Source organism: Poecilia reticulata, linkage group LG2 (assembly GCF_000633615.1).
Source record: "Poecilia reticulata strain Guanapo linkage group LG2, Guppy_female_1.0+MT, whole genome shotgun sequence".
Taxonomy (NCBI): Eukaryota; Metazoa; Chordata; class Actinopteri; order Cyprinodontiformes; family Poeciliidae; genus Poecilia; species Poecilia reticulata.
Window position 1 is genome coordinate 9,297,419 of NC_024332.1, and position 24,944 is coordinate 9,322,362.

The following is a 24,944-nucleotide window of genomic DNA, read 5'->3' on the forward strand; positions in this document are numbered from 1 at the left end:
ATATATAATGTGAAGGCAAAACAAGTGTATCTCAAAAGTGTAATCTCTGCATCTCTTCACTTCATGTTTACATCTATTTATGGACTTGTTACACAGTTTGGTTTGAATCCATTTCATGCACATTGGGTACTCTTTCGAAGGAGCCATAAAAAATCAAGTGCTGCAATTTTTACTTTTTATTTTTAATTTATTACCTGTGTGTAATTTTCTTGTTCTCGTCACACGATTTCAGACTCTGAGACGACAGAAGATGAGACCACTGAACCTCAGATGGAAACCAAGGAAGGGCCTGGGAGGCACCAAGACAAAGTCGGACGGAAAGGACCATCRGGTATTTAGTTGCTTTTAGCTCACTCTGATACTTTTGTTTATTTCCAAAACTTTTTAAATTAGACATCCAAYGTTTCAGCTTCCTTTTGGCGCTGCACGCATGAATATTTATGGCTTCGAGCCGCCACTCTTCGCAAAACGTTGTTCCAGACTGCAGTCTTTGCAAATTTAACGTATCTGGGAAAAWWTTTTTATAGTCACATTYCTGAGGATTTWTTGCCCTGCCAGAAGAGCAGCCAAAAGCACACTTGCAAAATCATGCTTGAGTGTGGATTGATAGATTTAATGGAGGTTGTCACTGACGTCTGTCGGGTGAAATTCGATAGGTACTAATCCCTCGTGATGTGATGTGATGTGATGCGACAGTGTGGCACACTGCCCCAGTTTCCAATGGGAAGAAGCACTGCGTATGCATGTGTTCCTACTGTAAAGAAAGTATGGTGATAACGCAAAATGCAATTAGATAACAGATATTTGAAACCAACACTGTGCTGGTGTTCTTAAATTTATATAAATCACCACAAAATCTCTTGCAAAGATGAAAACACACTGAGGAAGATTATTCAGGAATTTRTGAAAACTCAACAAACACCCACAATCCATTTCCATCCAGGAAATTGGATGTCTGAAGAGATTAGAGGTATTGATAGACTTAAATATATTTCTTCTCTTTAAGTTTTTTTTGTTAGAGACAAGCAACAAGAAAGTTAAAAAAGATCAAATCTAGTGGAGGATATTTTTTCCCCTCCTGTGTGGTATTTTCGTTCTATCAAAAAATTCCTTGCGACACAATCTTATAAGCACAAAAACAAGATGTGTGGTTCATCTGACAGRAGAACTAAAGCCGAAGCAGATTTAAGAATTTTTTTCATGCAGAAAAACCAAACAGAGGGTTGGAGATATGGAGAAAAAAATGATATTTCATTCACTCCTTGTCCTAGCGGTCAAAAGCTCCATCCACCCATATGTGTGTTTAGAACTATGTAAGAACTTATTGAACAATGCAACATCTTAAACTTTTTTTGTAACAATCTTGATAAATGAAAACAATATTTTGAAGTTTTCAACTTCTGGTTGTGTGTGAAGCTGATGTATTTCGCTCTCTGTTGGTCAGGCTGAGTCAGAATCAGTTCAGTTTGATATTTTTGCTGCTATTGCACTTCTGTCTCCRTTGCTCATTACTAAGCTGCCAATCCTCTCTTGATTTGTGACAGGGAGGCCATCTTTACATAAGGCCTTCCAGTTTCATTTGATTTTTTTTTAATAAATCGTTTGAATGTTTATATCTGCAGACTTTTTTCTTATGCTCCTTACTGTACACTAATTAGTGTGTTAGTTTTGCAGTGCAGCAGCACAACTCAGTTCATTAAAATAATTGTTGTTTTGGACATTACAAAACATGTCATTCTTGAAAACTGTCAGCCTCAAAAATAACACTAAGAGAGACTTTCAACTCTGACTCTGAATAGCTATAAAATACAAAACAGCTAAATATGAAATTTAGTCAGAGCAACCACTATGGTTTTATTATTTCTGATGATTGTTTTCATCTCTTGTATGAATTCTTCAATTTATAACTAGGTYCAACACGGAATTAATGGATTTAACTGTSTTAATGATTCCATTGGCCTGATTTTATATTTGATTTTATATTTGATTTYATATTTCTCTATTTTGAATCTGTTTGTTGGGAACAACAATATAGATCTGAATTAAACCCAGACCTCAGTTTTCATCCAGTTTCTCGCTCTCTGACTGCAGGTGAAGGAGGACGGATGATGGACTATAACCCAGATGCTTCAGATCGCAGGGCCACGCTCCCCGGCACCTACGACCCCGTGGTGGAGCGGGAGCTCCGGGCTTTGGGTTCTCGCCCGCCGGGGCCGCATTTGGACCCCACAAACYCAGCAAGGCAAGCCTTCGGCGGGGGCCCCGCCGAGGGGGTGGCCCCCGTCCGTCACCTGGGCGTGGAACCTCTAATTCGGGCGTCTCATGCTAACCTGGCACGGCCCGTGCAGGGGTCAGAGGAAAGTGTCTCTGTCGGAAGCGACTACTATGGGAGCATGTTCAGCCTCTACAGAGGGAGAACATTTTCCATGCCCTTATAGCACATGGCTCTCTGTTTCCAAGATTCCACTAAGGGACTGGCCTCAAATCCTAAATTGACACTTTGCACAGTATTCTATCCACCATCGATCCATTTATTCCTTTCATTTCATTCTCTTGCCTTCATTTCATTCTGATCACACTTTCCTTTGACTTGTCTGATTTGTGGTTTGATTTAATCTCATTTGAAGCTTATATCTCTGCTCATGCTGTACATAGTAATTCAAGCCTTTAGGGAGGAAATGTTGTACAACATTTGTGCTACTTGACTCATTTCTAACAGGTTAGGGCTTTTTAAAAACTGTGATTTTGCATGTTTTCTAGAGCAGCAGCTCATATTTGGATTTTTTCTGGGTTTGCAGTGACATGCATGGTTTGCTGATATTAGCATGAATGTTTTCATGAGTCAACGACTCAGGCTCTTTCTTGGCATGATTTCAGTCGTTTTTCTCACTTTTTGGATGAGTTTATGCTTAAAAACTGTTTTTCTTTCTGGATTATTGTAAACACTTAGGAAGTCTGGTCTATCGTTTACTTCTTTTTAAAATCTCACATTGCCATGTTTTGACCGTGACATAATACACATGGGACTTGAAATACTCAAACAGACATTTATCAGCATCGTCTCTGCTCCAACAAATCCTTAACAACTGCTTGATCTCTAACTCCACAACTTCGTCTCCCCCCAAATCCTCACTCCTGTAGGAACAAAACTCCTGAGAAATCCTGGGGGTTCTCCTCTCATGTCCTCTCATCCTCTACCCAGCCAGCGTTAATCAAAAACCTTGACCAAGACAAAACTGAAGACTCCGAAGCATCTAAGACCTCTGGCACCGGCAAAGTTATCATGACTCCGAAGCTGGCTCGTGCCGGACCCAAGATCTTTGACAAGGTGCGGGCCTTTGAGGAGCGAAGAAGGAGTGTGGATCTGCCAGGAGGGGCGGCGTCCGTGGACTCGGATGACAGCGGAAAGAAGACAGGAGGCCCCAGCAAGGAGGAGGGGAAAGTCCTGCAGGGAGTAGCCCAAAAGAGAGCAGCATTCCAGCAGCGGGCCTCCTCACTGGAGGACAAGACCACCTACTCCCAGAGGGTTCAGAGCTACCAGAACAAGTTTGCCGAGGAGCTCCAGAGGATCAAGAAACTTGTGGGGAAATCGAGCCTGAAGAAGGCATACTCCACTGAGCAGCTGTCACAGAAGGAAAGGATCCACTCGGGGAAAATAGAGCCCATTCCTCAGCATGTGGTGTGGAAGCTGGAGGCCAGGGAGCGGGCTGTGGAGGGGGAACGGGATGGGGCACCCCGGGTTCCTGCACTGTTCCCCGGCGGACCTCTAGGCCATCAGAGGGAGAATCCTCGTTGGGACAATGTGGCACASATGGCTGGAGGCTCATCCCGAGAAACCTTTGGGAAAAGCTTGGTTGTCATGGAAACGGAAGCAGTTCACCAGTTGCCAGGACAACCACTGGCAACAGCAGCCAGGAAAAGTCTAAACAGGTTAGAGCAGATTTGATGTTTTAATTATYATGTTTGTCTAATTACAGTGTCCCTACCAAAAGTTTTCAGACCCTCTTATCAAACTGTTTACCCTGAGGGGTGACACTTTATTTGAAGGGGGGTGAATAAGACTGACATGACTCTGTCATAAACACCTGTCATGAACATGAATAAGCCTTCATGAATATTTATGACTGTTGTCATAAAGTGTTATTAAACTTTACCTTTAATAACATAAGGTTACCTAATTTTTAAAGTGCAATCAGTAATACTTTTATAACAAATTTATATCAGTAATAATTTCTTGGTTAATGTCAAGTTATCATAACAAAGACATTTTGAATAATGTCAACTTTGTATTAAAAGTGTCATAATTTACCGAATGACGCTTTATGACAACAGTCATAAATATTCATGAACAGGTRTYATAAACACCTGTTCATGACAGGTGTTTATGACAGTGTCATGTCAGTCTTATTCACCACCTTTCAAATAAAGTGTTACCTTTTGAGGTTATTTACTATGGTCGACAGACAAAGACTCTATATTGATTTTAGGTCTGGCCTTTGTATAGGCCTTTTCYACATATACTTTGATCTAAACCGTTCTATTGTAGCTCTGACTGCATATTTGTGGTCTGAAGAAGCTTCAACCAGGAAGACGTGAATCCCCACAGGATGTTACTGCCACCACCTTGTTTCATAACCTTGTTTCATAGTGGCAGCAATGTGTTCACGATTTGTGAAAGGTTAAAAGAATGGTACACTTTTGCCAGGCACTGAAGATGTTCTATTTCATAAAATATCTCAAGCTGTAGTCATGGGTATTGTTCTTCACAGTTGTAAGTGTTATGCAACCGTTTCTTTTTCCATCCGCCCAGTGAAACTCTTCAGAGCTCACCAGCAGAGGACAAACACACACTTCTTCCCACTTCCTTCAAGTCTTCATCCTCCTCCAGAAATCTGGGAACACATTCAAACACAGACACCAAAATGGAAAACAAATCACATTACGGATCCTCAAACCCAACTGGGAAGAGATCATCCCCTGTGCCATCGGTGGAACTGCCATCCCAACATCTGCCCAAATCCAACCGGCCTTCGCCAGCGCTCCCTCCTGTGGTTAGCCCCTTATTGAAGAAGAGGAGGGCTGAGGTGGGAAGGGGCCCCATCCCTACCATCCTGGTAGAGGACGAGCCCATGGAGGAGGAACGACCAACAGACGACAACAAAGCCAAACACCGAACCGGAAGAAGGGAAGGTCGAGTACGCAAAAACAAGCAAGGCCAGCCATTGTCTGCAGAGGAAGGTAGGTCTTAATGAGACAGTTTAGTGTTTATCCAAATCCAGAACGAAAGTGTTCAAAATAAAAAACCTAATTTGTATTGTCTCTCGAGTATTTCAGTACAGAAATGGTAATGTTGGCCACCTTTTCAACACCTTTATGAACCAAACATTACTGCAGAGGCCAGACTGCAGAGGCCAGATTTTTACTGCCAAACCAAAACTTTCTCACCCACTTCATCTCAAATCTGGGATGTTTGTAGTTTTAAATGCCAACCTTGTCACTGCTGGTTAGATTTAGTGGTGGCCCCAAAATGTTCCAACATCAAATAATGATGTAATTTGATTTTAAAGAGCACCAGTATGTCCCAAAGAAAGACTATAATCAAACCACTCCAGGTCAGCAAATCAGAGCCTGCATGAGGTGTGAAGTTACTGGTACAGTTTCTAAAGTAATCCTGTGCTACTGTAGGTCTGAAGACGTCAAAGTGTCAATAATTATAGAAATAGTGGAATTTTCTGATGGTTGTGGTTTGGTTCATTAACTTAAATGATAGAAAGGTGTGTTTGAAGTTTTTTTTTTTACCAAAATATCACCAATATCCCAAATAACGCATAAAACTAATTGGTGGAACTTAATGTTGATGAAAAAGGATGAATGTGCATCTTTTGGGACGGACATGATCAAAATAGTGGAATATGCAAAGTGGCTGGGTGTAATCTATTTTACTTAAAGGCCTCAAAACCCAAACTGGAACCAATAAAAAAAACATTGACTCATTTTGGGACCAAATCTTCCTCTTTGTCTTCTATGAGGCTCATCTGATGACTCCTACATGTCTGCTGATGAAGAACCAGGAGAGGGACCAAGGTTTGTTAAGCCTCTCCAGGACGCCACGGCAACAGCTGGTTCAGAGGTCAAACTGGACACCATCATCACTGGGAAGCCACCAATTACAGGTACCACACAGTCCACATGCTGGGCCCCAACCAACCCTCTGACTAACCAACTATACATCCACATGATTTTTTTCTGCAAACAGAACAGGAAGATCATGAATATTCATAAAAACAACAAAAGGAACTTCATTCATTGCACATCACAGCAGATTCTATCGCCCTGTTCATCACTTTTTGTCCCATCGCATTTTTTTCCCTCAGTGACATGGAGGAAGAACAACGTAGAGATGCGCAGCAATGCTTTTTATACRGTCCAGACAAAAGGCRAGACGCAGACTCTGCTAATAAAGGAGCTAAGGGCGCATGACGCCGGATCGTACTGTGTCACAGCTGCCAATACGGCGGGCACCTCCTCCTGCAGAGCTACCCTCTCCATCCATCCGGGTGAGAACATAATAAAACAAAAAAAAACAAGAAACAGAAAGAATGAGCACTCCTCCCACTCTAAACAACCTGCCTTTTAAAAAGAAAACTGACCTCGCCTCCTGCTCTGGATTTAAGGACACACCAAAGCTGTCCAGACGCTTTAAGGCAGCCTTGGCATTCAGAGTCATGAGTAAACAAAACAAATTCCTTTCAAGAAAGGATTTCTGCTGTAAATGTGCCCTCAGTGGACAATGTGTTCATGTTGTGAAGAGCTTGTACTGAGTGTTGATTGGGCTCATGAAAACGCACCGTTTTGTCAACAAATGGAAGCGTGTGTCTGAGCCAGCAGCTCCAGGCCTCGGCTGCCATATTAGGCCAGTGAAGCCTAGCTTACGGGGGTATTTTTAGCCGGGCCTCTTGTTCTCGTAGGTGATTGCCATCTACTTCATGTCCCTCTGTGAGATTGTCGCTGAGATCAGGGAAGGTTTTCGCCACCTCAGATTTCACACTGGAGGCCTTGGTGGTGATGGAGCAGACTGACTATTTGGGAGGTTGTGCATCACCTTAGCTTGATGTCATATTAATTTTTTTTGTCTCGTCAAAATCCAGACCTAAATTTAAAATCTTGAATTGCAGGATATCTAAAACGGTTTGGAAGTATTCTATTTTTATCCACTCTGCCCTTACTTCAGTGGGTTAGGTAACTTGGATGTGACAGAGCTGGGAAGTAAAGGACAGAACAGATGATGAATGTGCAAGGGAATTGTTACAGTTGTATAAGAGATGGCAGGTTTACATTAATACTTGTGGGATTTATTCCCCGGTGCACAGACGCCTCTCAGACATCTGAGTCTAGGTAGGTAGTTTTATTCTTTCCTTWGTATTATCAACAATTCAACAAAATACCCAACTACAGCATTTAGAGGGTATTTCACTTCTAGAACCATCTCCTTTCAGGTTTAGGTTTGAATTTGTTTCTCGTCTAGCCAGAGCCAGTAGATTGTCCTCTTTTAGTCTTACTTTGCAGCTGCCACAATCCTTTCTTCCTCTTCTTTTCTCAATGTGCACCAACTGAGGCCGAAACTGAAATGGAATGTGTTGATGTCTCCAGGGAATCATTTCTGACAGCACCAAACCCCAAATAGAAGGCGCTCGAAAACACATTTTTCTCCTGTGGAAACTGGGAATAAGGGAATGACTGGGTCAGGGATTGAGGGATTTATTCATTTTCTGTTCAGCTTGGCTCATTTCCTATGTGTGATGTTCATGTTCACATCTTTAAGTCTCTACACCTCAAGAATGACAGACTCGGCAGTTAAACAACATAACTGTCTGCTGTAGAATTAAAGCCAAAGTTATTCTTTAAATGTTATTATATTTTCCATGTAATAACATTTCCTATGTGTGATGTTCATTAATTGTCATAATATGACAATTATGTTTATTTATCAGAACCCGGTCATGTGCAGCTTGGGAAATCATCTTCAACTGTGATGGTCAGCAGTCCAGTCCAGTCAGATGAAGAATGTCTTAGTCCTCACGAGGAGGAGATGGAGGTTGGAGACTCACCCTCCTTGAATAAAGGCATCTCTTTCAGTCAACCTCCCTCATTTCAGGTAAGAATTTGTATAAAACTAAATCAACTCAAATATTTTCAGTATGTAGTTGGATGTAGAGGATGTTGGGGAAAAAAGGGGTCTCATGGCCAAGCAGCTGCAACCCAGACTTGCATCATCAACTCCAAGTATCAAATGCAGAGGTGTTGAGGACATCTCTGGACTCTAGAGTAATTGAGATGTGTTTCTGGAGTGATGAATCATATCTCTGTCTGGCTTTCCCAATTGATGAGTCTGGGTTTGGCAGAAATCAGAAGAACAGAGCTCTCCTGACTACATTGTGTCATGTGTTAAATTTGAGGAAGAGGGTGGTGGGTGTGAATTTTTTTAGGACTTAGCTCGGCAACTTAATTCTACTGAAAAGAACTTCTGGTGTGTTCACACTAGGAGTGTGTTTAGTCGTGTTTAATGGATTAAAAAGTCCTTTTTAGTCCTATTTAATCCAACTCCAGTTTATTTGCCTAAAAAGTCTGATTCATTCAAATAAAAAGTCAGATTCATTTCAGGAGGTGTGAATGCTCAATCCAACTCTGATCTCGGTTCAGAAGTAAACTTTAATGTGGTTTGAATGCATGAGTGGAGACCTCTCAAAAAGCAGGAAGTGAAGTATAGCACAGGGCAYTCTGCGTRAATTCAACCAAAAATAAACACAAGTGTCTAGTGTTAGAGTGAGAAATGACTTATGGTCTCTTACCAAAAACAAAGAGAAATCCTACAGCTCTCTAAAATCGGGTTTTCATTTCATGGAGAAGGAAGTTGCGCTCGGTGTCGTTTTCAAAGGTTTTCGTGTCATTTTTGTCACTACTTCTTGGTGCAGCGCCACCACAGGTGGTGAGGAGAATCATCCGTTCTCCATGCYGAGTCCTTATGTATGAGACTTAATAAGTCAGTAAGTTGAATTCATGAATTCCATTTATTAATACCAAAATGCAGCTGGTCCATTATGACCTGCTACCTCTAAGAGCTAACAAGCAAATGTATTTGTCTCTCTGAGCTACTCCCCAAAGAGGACGTTACCTAGTATGTCATCTTTTACCTCAGTTCTCATTTGCATTTCCTAACATGTGATTTCATTTCGGTTTAGCTTAGCAACTAGCTAGTTGCTAGTTTTAGCTAAAAGAAATAGAAGGAAAACAGAATTATTTTTTCTCAATAGTTGGAACAGGTTGGTCAAGKGGTTTGGTTCATCTGACACGGTGCATATAACCATCCATCATTATCTATGCCKGCTTATCCTCGCTTCTCCCTAGTGCAGTGGTTCTTAACCTGGGTTCGATTGAACCCCAGGGGTTCGGTGAGTCGGTCTCAGGGGTTCGGCGGAGCCTCTGCAGCGGAGGTAAAGACACACTTGTGTAAAGTCGTGATGACGYCCCGCTTTGCCATCACTTGCTGCAGAGGATCACGTTACATTGCTTAGCCAATCAGTGCTGCGGAGGAGCCCTGATTGAAGGAGTTCTACTGTCAGCATGGATTTGAACTTGTGTCTTTAATTACTTCAGCAAAGCTCACAGTTTTTACCAAATTCTCTAGCTTTCAGTGYACTTCTAAATCTGCTCCTTTGTCGCATCTTTTCGGGCCTGCTACTGCCTCTAGTGCCTTGGGGGTGGTAACACAACTAATATAATTACATTACTAAATCAGAATACCGCAAAGTCTTTATTATTAATTTTTCATTCTCTTAAGAATGTAGAGCTAATTAAATGATCTAAACAAGACCTTAAAGTGGTTCCAGTTTCTCTCGATGGCCAACCTGTTGAAACTGTGGCAAATTTTAARTACCTTGGGTCGTTCCTGGACAGTCAGCTCAACTTTGCTGAAAACACTGACTATATTTTGAAGACCTGTTCTCAGAGACTCTACTTTTTGAGAAGACTTAGTGATCTTGGGGTCACCCAACTAGACTCGAGTTGGGTCACCCCTATGTCTTGAATTTGGGGGGGAAAAAAATCATATTTTATTTATCGCTACAGAAGGGTTCAGTGAATGCGCATATGAAACTGGTGGGTTCGGTACCTCAAAAAAGGTTAAGAACCACTGCCCTAGAGTTACCAACTGCATTCTTTTGTATTTGTGTCCTTCAATTCTTGGATGGAGTGGTTCTGAGCAGCGGTTCAGTTAACCATGGTTTGATCATTTGAAGGTGTCCCCTTGTGACCAGGCAGTGATCGAGGGTCAAGAGGTTGTTATAGAAGCAAAAATCCGAGGGCATCCCAAACCGATGGTGTTATGGTAAGACTTTTGCTTGATTTCTTCTGTCCAAACAAGGTCACCATCATGTCATATACACACTCTTTAAAACACTGCGACATAAATGATTGTGAGAGCTGCTTTATGTTGACCAAGGCTGAAGGACAGAACGGTGGTGAAGGCAGGGGGCCGCTTTGCTGTGCGAGAAATGGCGGACGGCACCTGTGAAATGAGAATCAACGCTGCTCACAGGTCAGACACAGGACTGTATGTTTGTGAGCTCCACAGTGAGTGTGGAACCAAGCAGGTGGAGTGCAGAGTAGAGGTCAAAGGTGAGTAATAAAAGTACTTTTTGATTAGGATTAGGTTGTGTGGATATTTTCCTCCTACTGATACATCTTTTTTCTTTTTCTTTTTTTTTGACCGAGCAGCAGCTGCTCAGATAGAGCTCAGAATCACCAGAGCAGCTGAAGATGTAACAGTCAAGGCAGGGGAATCGGCCATCTTTGAATGCCACATCACTGGGCCACCAGATGTGGAGGTTGACTGGCTGTCTAATGGAAAGCTGATCCAGCCAGCGCTGCTCAACTGCAAGATGCATTTTGATGGAAAGAGGTGAGTTTGAATTTGGTGGAGACTTTTGTATGTTTGTTAAACACTAGAAATAAAGTAGCTTATGACAGACTGCTGTTTCTATGCTCTGATGAACTGTATAACCTGACTGATACTCTTAAACCTGCTCATGTATGTCTAATATCTTTTAAAGCTCAATCTTATTTGGTTAATTTAGGACACTTTCAAACTGTGCTGATCAGGAAATGGTTTTAAATGTTGGTGCATAGCCTTCCACTAAAAATAGATTGAAATGAACCTTGGAAAGTAAAATGATCAAAACTCACATTATAGTCTTGTGTTGTTTTAATTGCTCTGATAGTGTTGGACCGGCAGTGAGAATTGGGTCATAAATGTATTCCTAAATTAAACATTTTAAAATAAAAATCCTTATAAAGTTACAACTATTGGAAATTGAAATAATTCCTGGATCAACAGAGCTATAMGCTGTTATTAGTCTCATTAGAGAACTAGAAACAGCTTTTTCTTTAGGTCAAGGTCAGGAAAAGGTTTTTWAGATGTGGATTGATAAAAACCAAAACTGAGGTGTTTCTTAAGAAGAAAAGTTATTTTTGATTATTTAGGGAGTTAATCACAACAACCCAATCTAAACACAGATAAGGTCCTGCTGTTATTTCTAATGCTGCTTCTAATGATGATGATTATGTGACTGGAACCAGAATGGTGCCATTACATTGAKGATGAATACATTTGCATACAAAGTCCTCATAAGGTTATCACTATGGAGGATTAAATACATCCATGGGTCAACAAACTTGTAGCCTTTGCAAAGCACAGCTAACTCTGTAGCCATGCTAACCGGGGGGGAAAAGACCAAGCTGGTGTTCTCCCTGCTTTTGTCTCTGCCTTTTGAATTTTGTAATTGGTCCAACCCCCCCGGGGCATTTTTAGGTGCCGCCTAATGCTGCATTCAGTGCATGAGGATGACAGTGGGACATACACCTGCAAACTGAGCACTGCCAAAGGTAAATCCCAATTGCTGATGAGGAGAAAGGAACTCAAAGAAATACTTTTAGAAAAAACACATTTACCAAAACAACATTTACCTCCAGAGGAGCTGACCTCAAATGCAAACCTAAGAGTCGCTCCATCCAGAGAACCTCTGTTCACTCGCAAACTGGACATCCTGGAGGTCATCGAAGGACGCACCACACGCTTTGACTGTAAGGTGAGCGGATCACCTGCCCCGCGAGTCACATGGATGCATTTTGGTAAGGAGCTTCAGATTGGTTGTGTGTTTTGGAATTTCGAAATCCTGAACACTAAACAAAAAAAAAGAAACACCAACCTCTCATCAAAGAAAATGCTTTTTAAATGTTCTGTTTCACTGCTAACTTCTGTYAGAGACACGAGTGGAAGAGAATGATAACATTCACATCCTTCAAGAAGGAGGTCGTCACTCACTTGTCATCTCCCACGTTAGCAGCGACAAAGAGGGTTTCTACACCGCAATCGCTCAGAACGTTTACGGAAAGTCCGAAAGCACTGCAGAGCTCTATGTGCAGGAATCACGGGCTGCCATCTCCTCCCACATGTAAGAGAAGTTATTTCTATATAATACCTTATGCTACTCTACACACCCATTGAACTTCTCCCTATTTATGATGTGACAGACGTCCACAATTTCCAATGTATTTTTTGGAATTTGCAATTATAATAGATAGGGTGCCGGTGCAGGAGCAACAGTTGAGTGGTTTCAATCGAAGCAGCAGTGGATACACTTCCACTAATCCACTAATAGTGGAGCTAATTCTTTTGTTTAGCACGTTAGCATTTTTGCTAACTTTGATAGCATTTACCATTCTTAGCTTCTCCTAAATAATTTTTTTTTAGATAAATTCTAAAATGCTAATTTACTTCGCTATTTAACCTCGGAGGGTCCGTCGGGCTTAACAGGTTAAAAAAAATTGAAGAATATAACACTTATATGAACAACCAGCACAATTAATATTACATGCAAAAATTCACATATATGAATTGCTTTTTATGTGGTGGGTATCAACATGTTTGATTTTATAGCTTGAGCATTAGCTTATGCTAAATACCATGTTGTTATATGACCAGTGTTTTAAGGTTAGCAAAACTAACTGTTTTGGTTAGCAGTGCCGACCAATGGATAAAATATGTGTTAGAACGGCAAAGTCAAAGTCATCACCTGAGAATCAGTTACAAGCCGCTCTCCACGCAATCCAACTGAGTTTGAACTATTTTGCAGAGAGGAATGGGCAAAATGTAAAGTTTCTCAATTTGTGAAGCAGGCAGAGATAAAATCCAGAAGAACTGCAGAGAAATGTGGTTTCATRTATCGTTTTCTCTTCCTYTTCACAATCAGAAAGTGCCTCACATAAAATCCTCTAAATATACATTGTAGCTATTACATGAATAGCTAAATTGTTATGTCAACTTTGAATTCATGTGATTTACAATCTTTCTCCAGGGCCAAGTTAGAGAAGATGCCATCCATCCCTGAGGAGCCTGAGGTTCTGGAAAACGAGTTGGAAAGAAGAACCATGCCAGATTTTGTCAAACCTCTGGCGGATGTGGAAGTAATCGAAGGGAAGGAAGCCATGCTGAAATGCAAAGTGTCTGGCCTGCCCTACCCAACCATCACCTGGTACCACAATGGCAAACGGATTGAGAGCAGCGAGGAGCGCAAAATGACTCAGCGTAAGCGGGCAACCAGATCACAAACCAATCAAAGGCCTCTCTGAAGGAAGTAAGGAAGAAATTTGCATGTGTTCTCCAGACAGGGATGTCCACAGCCTGGTCATCCGGGGCGCCTGCCACACTCACGGGGGCGTCTATAAGGCGGTCATCTCCAACAAAGTGGGCAAGTCAGCCTGCTACGCTCACCTCTACGTTACGGGTAGGGAGCGTTCTGAAGTTCTGCTTGAAAAGTTTTCAGGATTTTTTTCTGATATTTTGTTTATTTCAACCAGATATTGTTCCTGACCCTCCTGATGGTCCTCCGGTTGTTGAAGCCATCACAGGGAAAACCATAACCCTCTGCTGGAAGCGACCGAAGAGGCTCGACCCTTCACTGGGTAGGTTCTTTACTCAGCATATTTATGAGAAACGTTTTACCCAAAGAAGGAATGCCKATAAATATTTTACTACCACAGGTTTTGGTTTAAATTTAAGCTAGCTTCAGATGCCAATTATAGCCCGCATGTGTTTGATGTCTATATCTGGATCTTAAGCACCTCACTGTCTTTGGCTGTCACCCAGGTGACGTATATAAACAGCATGTGTACTTGCAGATGCCAGCTCGTTGCTGTTCATGGTCCAGCAGCAGCCTCTGGGATCTATCCAGTGGTCTGTTGCGGCTTCTAACTTGAAGGAGACAAATTACACTGTCACCTCCCTGTCCAAGGGAGTCCGTTATGCCTTCAGGGTCCTGACATCGACCGGGAAGACTCTGAGCAAACCTTCCCCCTCCACTGATCTGGTCCAGTTGCTGGACAAAGGTACTACATCTGCTCCTGCTGCTGTCAAATCAGCTCTGAGGAGAAATAGAACATGTTGTTCAACCCTCTCCTTCTCCAGGGCCATATTTAAGGAAGGCACCAGTTATTCTGGACAAACCCGACATTGTGTTTGTGGTGGAGAACCAACCTGCTAACGTCACTGTCACGCTGAACCATGTACATGCAGTGGTGACCTGGAAAAGGTTTGTTAATATCATAAACATGTTTCTTTTAGTGACATCACATCAAAAGTTAAGTATTAAATATATTTTTGTTATTAGAGAACCCCTACCGACTTCACTGTTATTGACACCAGGGTGTAAAGAAAATGGATGGATGGATGGATGGAGTAGTTAGAGAATCAAATATAGTTTCTCCATTTATTTTTATACTGTCAGTTTTATGTAAAATAYGTCTATTTTTAATAAAAGTTACATACCCCAGATTTAACATATTACAAGACACTTTGCTTCTTTGACATTGTGAACTAGTCATAGTAATTTTTTTATGATCATTTCTATCAGTGGCGCGTACCGCTAACTCAAATGTTAGCTGCGTTAATCCTAAAGCCCTAATCCTGAGAGCTAGCTCTGCTAATGCTAAATCGCAATACAAACATTGTGTTTAGCTCAATTCAGTTCAAAGAATATCTGCTCTGGAGTTAATTTTAAACCTTTGATTCGGTTAATTTTGATATAACTTACATGTTCTAACTATCTTAAAACATCAACACAGATGTTGAACTTTATTTTCTGGATACAAAATAGTCAACTAAAATAGTGCTGCAGAATTTAWATGAAAAAATAAATTCAAGAGAAGTTTGGTGCATTAAACGCTTTGAAAACAAACAAAAGCGCTGAGGGAAAAGTTTGTGCTAACAAGCTAATAGCCTTGCTAGCATCTCTTAGCATCTCTGAAGAAAGTAGAATCGCTAAGAAAGCATCTCTGCTTCCTTCAGGAGGGGAGTTGCATTGATTAACAGACTAGGAGTGTATGAGATGAGCATGCCAGACGACGATCAACACACCCTGAGGATCCAGCGGGTCAGAACCTCTGACATTGGCCAGCTGGTGGTCACCGCAAGCAACCAGTTTGGCAGCGACCTCTGCACACTGCAGCTGGCCATGGCAGGTCAGCTACCTCCAGTATTCAATCAAGAAGTCAGAAAACATCCTGCACTGCAGCTGTTTACCTCTTTGTCTTCTTCCATAGTTCTTCCTAAATTTGAGTCTATCATGGAGGACGTGGATGTGCACATTGGGGAAACTTCACATCTGGCTGTGGTGGTGGAGGGGAAACCAGATCCAGATATTCTGTGGTTTAAGGTAATATTTCCCAATTTTAAATAAATTTTGGCATCATCAACTCTAGTTAATCTTCCTTGTTGCTCTGCTGCAGGATGATCTCCTTCTCTCTGAGAGCAGCCACTTCACGTTTGTGTATGACGACCCGGAATACTCCCTGGTCATCCTGAGTGCCAAGCAGGAACACTCAGGCGTGTACACCTGCACCGCCAAGAACGTGGCTGGCTCCGTGTCCTGCAAGGCCGAGCTCACGGTTCACACAGGTGCAAAGTCCCATGTTGAAACATGCTTGAAAACAAACGACATGATTTAAAAGCACAGAAAAGCAGCAGTCTCTGTGTGAGATTTACAGCTTAGATGAAAGCCTGTCTTTGTGCTGCAGCAGATTCTACCCGTGTCAGCTAGTTGTTGTTGGAAATTGCTTTGTAAATCTGCTCCATATGGGAGAAACCACAAGGTGTTCTGCAGCTATAATATGAAACCATCTGTCACTGGTCTGACACACACTCACTCACACACACACTCACACACACACACATGCACACGCGGACGCACGCACACGCACGCACGCACGCACACACACACACACACACACACACACACACAACACACACACACGCACGCACTGTTTTAAACGTCTGTGTCTGTGCTTCATGCAGAGCGAAAAGCGGCAGCCGAGCCAGTGGAAGACGAGGGGACCATTCTGAGGAAGATGAGGCATTTGACGGATTATTATGATGTTCACAAGGAGATAGGGAGGTGTGTGTGTGTGGAGGTGCACAGCTCCCCTCAGACATGGCGGGGGCAATGACATTAATAGTTGTGTGAGCGCTCAGGGTCGGCCTGCAGGGGCGGGGGCTGCATATGATGGTCTGAGAGGGGATGGGTTTGAACCTGCTTCACAACAGCAGACAGAAAGGGAGATGACTCACCATCTTGTGTGGAGTGAACGCATTAGCTGGCTGATGATTTGTTTTGTTTCGTCTCAGTGGAGACAACCGTTTGCTGAGATTGGAAAATGGAAAGCAGACCAAAGCTGATTTTCGACTAGCAAAAAAGGAGCAATGGCAACAAATTCAAACAATTTCTTACAACAAATAAAATGGAAAACAAAACATGATATTATTTATTTTTCTTGAAAGGTAAAAAATAATTAAATGTATATAGAAAAAGAAGAAAACTATTGATAAAATGAACAAAGTCTGTTGACAAAAACAGCTGAAATATCATAGCAAGGTGAAATGCGTTACAATCCAGAACAAAGTTCATAAAATACTTTCTGAGTTCTCAGCAGTAAGCTCCAACTCCCTAAGGACTGCTGGGGGAAAAAAATCAATAAAAATCATGTTCAAGATGCACCTGGCAAAACAGATGCAGTTTGATTCCCCCTTTCTAATGTTGCCCTGGGCAATTGCCCATATGGCCTGAATTACAACCAACCATCACATATCCAATCAGCCCCCTCTCTGTKCCTCTTTGTATTTTCTGAATCCCAATTGCTGCCAAAATCAAGAAATCACATTAGAACAACTAGGATTGACCTTATTGCTTTCAGGATGTGATGTAATCAGCTGTTCTGCTTATGAAAGCATTTGATTGGTCGGTTCTCAGCAAGCAGTTCCTCCTCCAGGTCTACTGCCTTTAAAGCCTCCTTGCTTTTTTGATGTAAAGCAGAGGGTAAGAGAAGTGGCAGCTCTGAGCGACTCTGTCCATCGTCCGTCTCTAATTGTATCACCTTTGTAACAGGGGGGTCTTTTCCTATGTGAAGAGAGTGACGCTGAAGTCTGAAAAGGTGGATTTTGTGGCTAAATTCATCTCCGCCCGAGGAAAGAGGAAAGCTTTGGCCCTCAGGGAGATGGATCTGCTTTCTGAGCTGGACAACAACCACATCCTTTATTTTCATGATGCTTTTGAGAAGAAGAACATAGTGGTGCTCATCACAGAAWTGTATCCTTTAATTACGACTTTCCAGCTCTTAATGTTGAGCTGYGTTTGGAGAAAACATATTGATATCTTCCATTTTACAGTGATGCTTCAGAATCGTTTTGATTCACTCCAAAATAAAAGTGTGCTTAAATAATTCTGTAAAGGTTGGAAACCATTGATTCTGATGCGCTCTGCAGTTCCCTGGTGGGATGAATGAAGCAGCCTAGCTTCTCTTCTCTGACTCATCGCTGCTGGGTGGAATTAGCAATAGATAGCATGTGTGGGAGTGTTGCTCATTTGTAATTCATCTCTCACAAAGTCAACTCTCGGCTCAGGTTTTCCCTAAACTGTTGTTTGAAGATGTCACGAAGAAATGTTGGACAGGATGGCCAAGAAATCGACCGTCATGGAGAAGCTGGTTGGTGCTCCTCTGCTTGATGCACTGCAGTGATATTATGTAACACTACTTTACAGATGATCCGTTTTATCTCCCAACCTGCAGATTCGTAGCTGTGTCCAACAGATCTTGGAGGGGCTTAGATATCTGCACCAAAAAAATATAGCTCACCTTGATGTAAAGGTATCATTTCATCCCAAATGCTATTTATTGAGTTAGAGGTACAGCAGAAGTGTGGTACTCAGAATTATTGTCTGAGGGTCAAGATGAGGTCCAACAGATTTACTTTCAGAAGTGGAGCAATACAGCTTTCATCATTGATATACATGCAAAACTTTATTAGAAATTCCTGGGGGGGTTTTAAAATGGGGAAAAAAGGAGAAAAGAAATGTATAAAGTTAGGGAAAGGCTTAAAAGGAAAGAATAAGAAAATCATAGAGGGCATAGAGAGAAGACAAGTCAACACCATAGAAGTCTCTATGGCTACAGAAAGAGAGAAAACAAAACCAAGAAACCACAGCAACAAACAATGTATTAATAAGTAAGCACCAGCTAATCATACTACGTCTGCATTTAAATCCTCTTTAGCCTGAAAACATTTTAATGGCCAGTCCAGGAAGTGACCTCATCCGCATATGTGACTTTGGGAATGCCATCAAATTGGACACTTCAGAGGACTATTACTGCAAATACGGCACACCGGAGTACGTTGCTCCAGAGATCATTAATCAAACTCCAGTTTCCATAGCCACAGACATATGGTAAGCCAGCTGTCTCCGAATCCAGATAAATGACTGCTCACTCTGTTAGCATAATTAGCATGTTGTAATATGCTTCCTGTTCTCCACAGGCCTGTCGGAGTCATCACTTATCTCTGGTATGTTCTGGAGCTTCCAGTTTAGTCCTAAAATATGACAAATTCAGAGTAAAAGATCCCAAACGTCTTCTGATTCTAGTCTGACTGGAGTGTCTCCGTTTGCCGGTGAGAATGACAGAGCCACCGCGCTAAACATCAGGAACTACAATGTGGCATTTGAGGAGGGCATGTTTTCAGAGCTCTGCAAAGAGGCCAAAGGATTCGTCATCAAGCTTCTGGTGGTGGACAGGCTGTGAGCATCTTGTAGATCTAATCAGAGCCAATCATAGAATTTGATGCCTTAAAGGCATACCTTGTATAATAGACTGTATACCGGTACAGTGGACCCCGGTTTATTCACAGTATATGAATCGCAGATTTTTTGGTGAAAGGTACTGATTCCGCACTGATTGGCTGTACATCCAAGAGCAAATCAAAGAAGATATTAGCTTTCATGCTGTGGTAGTACTGAGATTCTTTCAGTTTGAACTATTAAAATAGGCAGTCACAGAGGTGGGGTTTGAGCTGTTTGCGAAAATTTAGCTGTTCACTGGGGCTGTTGTTGATAACCCCCACAAATATCAAGGGTCCTCCGTATATACCTCTGATTTGCATGTAAAATAATACATGGTTTTAATTTATATTAAAAGTGTGGTGTTGATTTATATTCAATCCCCTTTATTTGGATACTCCTTAATGAAATTAAGTACAAACAATTGCCTTCAAAAGTCAGCGAGTAAAGAGAGTCCAGCTGTTGATGCTAAATTGATTGGATTGAACTAGTGCAATGGCCGAGTCAAAGTCCAAACCAAAATCAATTTGAGAATTTGTGGACACACTTGTTCACCAAAATCTTAATGTGTTGCATCCACTTTACAATGGCTGGGCACTCAGTTTGTAAAGGTATGTCCCAAAAGATACAGTCTGTTGTCTCTGGTGGTCTGCAGGTATGCATGCCACACTTTTCAGATTTGTTTCGAAACCTAAAACCATGCCCATTTTTTATTGCACCACACTGTAAATCATTTATGTTTTTATCTTTTATAATTCCTCTTTCAGGAGGCCAAATGCTATAGAGTGCCTTCGTCATCCTTGGTTCAAGGTGAGCCATTATTTAAAAAAAATAATTMTTATGATAAGATGTATTTATATCTTTGCTGAAAGTCAATCACAATCCCCCTGTTTGCCTTGCAGTCACCTACAAATAAGAGCATTAGCACGGCTATGCTAAAGCAGGTTATTGCTAGAAGGTGCTGGCAGGTAAGATGAATGTCAGATTGTTACATTTGTAAATCAATGATGTGGACATAAAGAAACTCCAAGGTGGAACTGCCATTAAAAAAAACAACTTTTCTCTTCATTGAAGTTACTAGAATAATCACAACAAAGCCATGAATASTTCAGTGTATCCACTAAGTTGTTTGTTTCACCCACAAATGCATTGTCCTTACAAATTTGAAGGGATATAAACTTTCCAGTATTATATGAGATTTATTTCCACAAAGTAAAAATACAGATTTCGTGTTGTTTACACACCAGATGTAATGATTTCAGATGTTTTGTGTTGATTATTTCCAGCGTACCCTTATCAGCTATAAATCCAAAATGGCATTGAGGTCCATCCCAGAGCTCCTCAAAGACTCCTCCAGCCATGTTTCAATCGCTGTTGCTCGTCATTTGAAGGAAGGCTCCCCGTCTCCTTCTTCCTCGTCCGATTCAGACGCAGACGTGGACGAGCTTCCGTTTATTCCGATGCCCCTGTCCATGGTTTTCTCTGGATCCAGGGTCTCACTTAATGAGATTCCAGGGGACGAGGATGTCAGATGGCCGACCGTCTATGTTAATAGTACAAGGACAAAGGAAAATATGGATGTAGATGGTTCTACGGCAGAGGGGAATAAAAACATTACAGATGAAGTGGAAACTCAAAATGAGGAGAGAACAGGAAAGGCTAAACGAGAAGACCTGAAAAAAGGATCAAGCATCAAGTCTAATGAAGCACAGACAAGAGCCAGGAGGGCTACCATGAGGAGAGGCAGCTCTGCTGATTCAGCTCTGCTTCTCCACATAGACCCAGAGGAAGGAAATGCAAATGAAGACTCAGGGGCAGGTACGACGAGCCTAAAAAAGGCCGGTTCTATGGAACTGCCCAATCGCAGCCCGAGCCCAGGGGCTACAAACTTAAGTCAGGAAGATTATACCTTAAAACTAGAGCTAATGAGGCAACGGCTGCTCAGGGGAGGAAGCGTTGATAAAAAAATGAGCGGCCTACGGGGGCCGCTGTTTGAAACCCTTGGCATAGATGAGGAAAGGCAGACGGAGTCTCTTGAGAGAAGTTTGAGAAGATCCAGAGCAGGACTCTCAACACTTACCAGAGCAGCATCTTCTGAAAGGTCAGGAGATGACACACCAAAGACCAAGGTTTTTTGTAAAAGTGTTTCCTTCTCACAGGGGGATTCAGAGCCCATGCCCCTGCACCGTAGGTTTGGAGCCCCCTTAGAGATCCCATCTGCTTCCACTGCTAGGACAGAAGGGAAGAAACTGCAGGAGGCTATTTCAATGTCTGTGCTGACTGAACAAGCAACACTGGAGTCTGAATCAACCTCACCCAAAGAAAAAACTTCCTTTGCTCTCCCAGCAACAGAAAAAATGGACCAAGAGCAAAACAATTGCAATGTGGAAGGTTCAGATATAGATGAAACAACAGAGAAAAGGACCAAAGCAGATTGTGAAACATCTATTATTACTTCTAAAATTGCTAGAGAAGAGAAAGAAAAAGAAAACAACATGAATGAAAAGTTTAGAGTTTCCGCACTATCTCAAACATCGACCAAGGGCCAATCAAAATCCCTTGCTGCTGCACACAAACCAAATGACTCAAAATCCTCAGATACATCTTCCTTACCTGAGCATCCAGTTGTATTTGCCAAAGTAGCAACAGGAGACAGACCTGCTGGTTCTTCTTCCTCGTCTTCAAACCCCGATCTTACCATCATCCCTCGGCAACCCGTTCTCAGAACAGACATCAAAGACATTGATTCATTGGAAGTCTTTGAGGCCAAGTTTAAGAAGCGTGAGTCATCCTTAACCCGTGGCCTCCGCAAACTGACCAGAAACAAGTCTGAGGAGAAATCTCCGGTGTTGAGCCGAAAGACTGGTGAAGGGGGTGAGGACATTTACAGGCCAGGACCGAGAGGGGGGCCACTTGAAATAGCATCTAAGGGAATTCCAGAGAAATCTAAATCTGTCCAAGACTTAAGAGAGGTAGATCAGGAAACAGGCCTTAGTCTGATCGAGAGGTTTTCATTGAAAGGCAAGAGGTCAACATCTACTGAGAAAAAGGAGGAAAAGCAACCAAATGTACAAGAAACTGCTGTAAGTAAGAGGGTTTCATGGGCTATTGGTCGTAGTAAGTCTCTGGACACAAAGGATCTGGATGCTGCTGGAGCAAGGAAGCAGTCTGAAGAGCGACAATCCGGGAAAGCTGAGGAGTCCTCGGTTTCTGCCATGAGACGAAAGTTTGAGTCCAAAGTGGCAGGAATCTCTGCAAAATTTAGGAGCCAATCAGAGGAGAGGAAGGCTAAAGAGACTGGAGGTAGTCAGAAAGACCTTGAGCAAAGGGATCTCAACAAGGTCTCAGAATCCCCTGTTCTTGCAATATGTCACAAGTTTGAGAACAAAGTGGCGGGAATATCCTCAAAAATCCGCAGTCAGTCAGAAGAAAGGAAAGTAGATGGAGAGGGTAGGAACACACCTCTGTTTGCTCGGCACCGTCATTCCCACTCTGAAGGTCGTGGACTCAAAGGGATGGGTATCCCTGAAAATCAGCTGGCAAAACAAACCGGTGCTGCTGCATCGAAGGAATCCATTGAGTCCACCTCCAGCATCCATTCTGATAAAGCCTTGGAGAGTGACAGACGGTCGCGGTGGGACCGGTGGGGCTTAACCAGGACCAGGAGAGACAAAACTCCCTCCCAGTCTGACTTACCCTCAACTGCACCCAAAGAGGAAGGTCTCACAAAAAGCCAGCAGTTCATCCGCTCTGCTTCTGATTTTGCTCCGGTGTTCCACATCAAACTAAAGGACCATGTCCTATTAGAGTGGGAAGCTGTGACTCTGAGTTGCCTTCCAGCTGGCAGTCCACACCCAGAGATTACCTGGATGAAGGGTAACCTTAACTCCAGAAGAGACCGATCTGTACAACTGAAATCCATTCAAACAGTGAAACTGATTTCTTTCCCTTTTTCCCACTTTCCAGATCGGAAACTGTTAGAGGTGACAGACAACCGGATCAAGCTGCTGAACCACCCAGATGGCAGGCAGCTTCTTACCATTCAGAAGTGCAGCCACAGAGACGCTGGWGTGTACGAATGCGTCGCTGCCAACCCAATCGCTACTGTCACCACCTCCTGCACGCTTTCTATAGCTTGTAAGTGGTTTCTGTTTTCCCAAAGCTAGTGAAATACATTGTTGATATGCTACTAGATTGGGGATTTGGGAATGCTAAAATGCATGCACGAGTTTGCAAATTACAACATGCTGAGCTTTCCTCACAGAGGCATACAGTCATTTTCCTAATGACACATTTTACATTATTGAATTTTAATTGCGCCGAGATTGGTACTAATGGAGCTGACAAGAATATTAACGGCAGCAGATTAGCTGTATGGAAGATTAACCTAATGGAGTTTTACTTTTCCAATATTTAGCACCTAATTAGAACAAATCTTCTTTTGCTGTTGTACTGATGATGATTGAAATTATCTTCTGTGGCTCATATCCAAACAATAAACCATGGAAATGAGACTAAAACATAATGGCAGCATTTTAAGACTGGAAAATAATTAATCTGATCAAAATACACTGTAGTGGATTATTTATTATTGGCCTAATTACTGTAAGTTAATGCTATTTTTTTTTTCTTTTCTGATCCTACAAAATTATTTAAGGATGATTTTTTGGGGGAATTGGGCTGCTATATAAAGATTTTTCCACAGATTTTCCTTACTGGTCCTGGATAAAGCAAATGACATAATTAATATGTCAGCAGARGAAGAGGGCAACAAGTAAATCTTGATTTATTTCGAGACGGACGACAAAATTCCATCATTTCAGCAACCATACCTCTCCTCATGACGCTCATGCACACCTCTGAAATTTTATAACTACGTGGAAAAACATGGCAGATAAGCATGAGCTCTTCTTGGTGGAGGTTCACAAAGACAAAACATCTTAATGATTTTGATATTATATATTGCACACCTTTAGATGCACTAGGTGGTGTAACTTCTATTTCTGTTCTGACCAGCATTGGTACTCTAATGTGCGTGKCTTTCTGATTCTTCTTTAGTTTSTCTGTTCCAGAGCCGAAGAAACTAAATGCTGCCTCCACCTAGTTCTGAAAACTCTAAACAAGCAGCTCTCTGATTAGCTACATTCTTTATTCTGTCCAACAACTTTTAAATATATATTTGACTCACAAGTATTGATTGCCTTATAGTGATTCTTAAATATCCTTAATCTTTTTTAGTTTATGTTCCTATTAAGCACTTTATGTATTGATGGTGCTCTACAAATAAAATTGGCATCAGCTGAGGTTAAAGAACTTGTTAGCCAATGAAATATAGTAATTACTGCGGTACTTTTGAACTGTAGGCTTATATTTATAAGGCTTATTTTGGAATAGTCTGTCCTTTGATGACTCATCAGTGTTATTGGTGTAAAACTGCTTGACTTAAATGTTGGCTGCTTTCACTAAGTGTGTGCCAGAAGAAAGAAAATAGGTTTCATTTAGAAATTGCATAAAATGGCATTATTTGACTTTTTTAAGGTTTTGTTGGCTCTAGTGGGCTTTATTTGAAGGTAGTTCAACAAGAAAGAGGGTAGTGAGAGAGGGGGAAGACATGCGGCAAATGTCACCAGGTCGAGAATCAAACCTGCGATCACCGCCATAAGTGCTTTGCCCTTGCTCCACCACAGCACGCCACTATTATATTGGACATTTTTAACATTCTAGCAT

At 41.9% G+C, this 24,944-nt stretch overlaps 1 protein-coding gene across 1 annotated transcript in view; it reads left to right on the forward strand.

The window, feature by feature from the left end:
• Positions 1–24,944, forward strand: part of spega (striated muscle enriched protein kinase a) — a 56,365-nt gene that overhangs the window by 23,664 nt on the left and 7,757 nt on the right. Inside the window, exons 3-34 of the mRNA XM_017308983.1 lie at positions 233–331; positions 2,092–2,437; positions 3,103–3,930; positions 4,811–5,238; positions 6,030–6,173; positions 6,375–6,557; positions 7,992–8,155; positions 10,296–10,384; positions 10,499–10,674; positions 10,774–10,957; positions 11,867–11,940; positions 12,028–12,186; positions 12,320–12,509; positions 13,413–13,642; positions 13,722–13,841; positions 13,915–14,019; positions 14,236–14,442; positions 14,522–14,645; positions 15,401–15,573; positions 15,655–15,767; positions 15,841–16,009; positions 16,406–16,505; positions 17,493–17,693; positions 18,033–18,090; positions 18,175–18,252; positions 18,658–18,830; positions 18,920–18,946; positions 19,026–19,178; positions 19,985–20,027; positions 20,120–20,185; positions 20,504–23,093; positions 23,184–23,378. Coding sequence (XP_017164472.1) covers positions 233–331; positions 2,092–2,437; positions 3,103–3,930; positions 4,811–5,238; positions 6,030–6,173; positions 6,375–6,557; positions 7,992–8,155; positions 10,296–10,384; positions 10,499–10,674; positions 10,774–10,957; positions 11,867–11,940; positions 12,028–12,186; positions 12,320–12,509; positions 13,413–13,642; positions 13,722–13,841; positions 13,915–14,019; positions 14,236–14,442; positions 14,522–14,645; positions 15,401–15,573; positions 15,655–15,767; positions 15,841–16,009; positions 16,406–16,505; positions 17,493–17,693; positions 18,033–18,090; positions 18,175–18,252; positions 18,658–18,830; positions 18,920–18,946; positions 19,026–19,178; positions 19,985–20,027; positions 20,120–20,185; positions 20,504–23,093; positions 23,184–23,378 — 7,989 coding nt within the window. The remainder of the gene's footprint in view (positions 1–232; positions 332–2,091; positions 2,438–3,102; positions 3,931–4,810; positions 5,239–6,029; positions 6,174–6,374; positions 6,558–7,991; positions 8,156–10,295; positions 10,385–10,498; positions 10,675–10,773; positions 10,958–11,866; positions 11,941–12,027; positions 12,187–12,319; positions 12,510–13,412; positions 13,643–13,721; positions 13,842–13,914; positions 14,020–14,235; positions 14,443–14,521; positions 14,646–15,400; positions 15,574–15,654; positions 15,768–15,840; positions 16,010–16,405; positions 16,506–17,492; positions 17,694–18,032; positions 18,091–18,174; positions 18,253–18,657; positions 18,831–18,919; positions 18,947–19,025; positions 19,179–19,984; positions 20,028–20,119; positions 20,186–20,503; positions 23,094–23,183; positions 23,379–24,944) is intronic.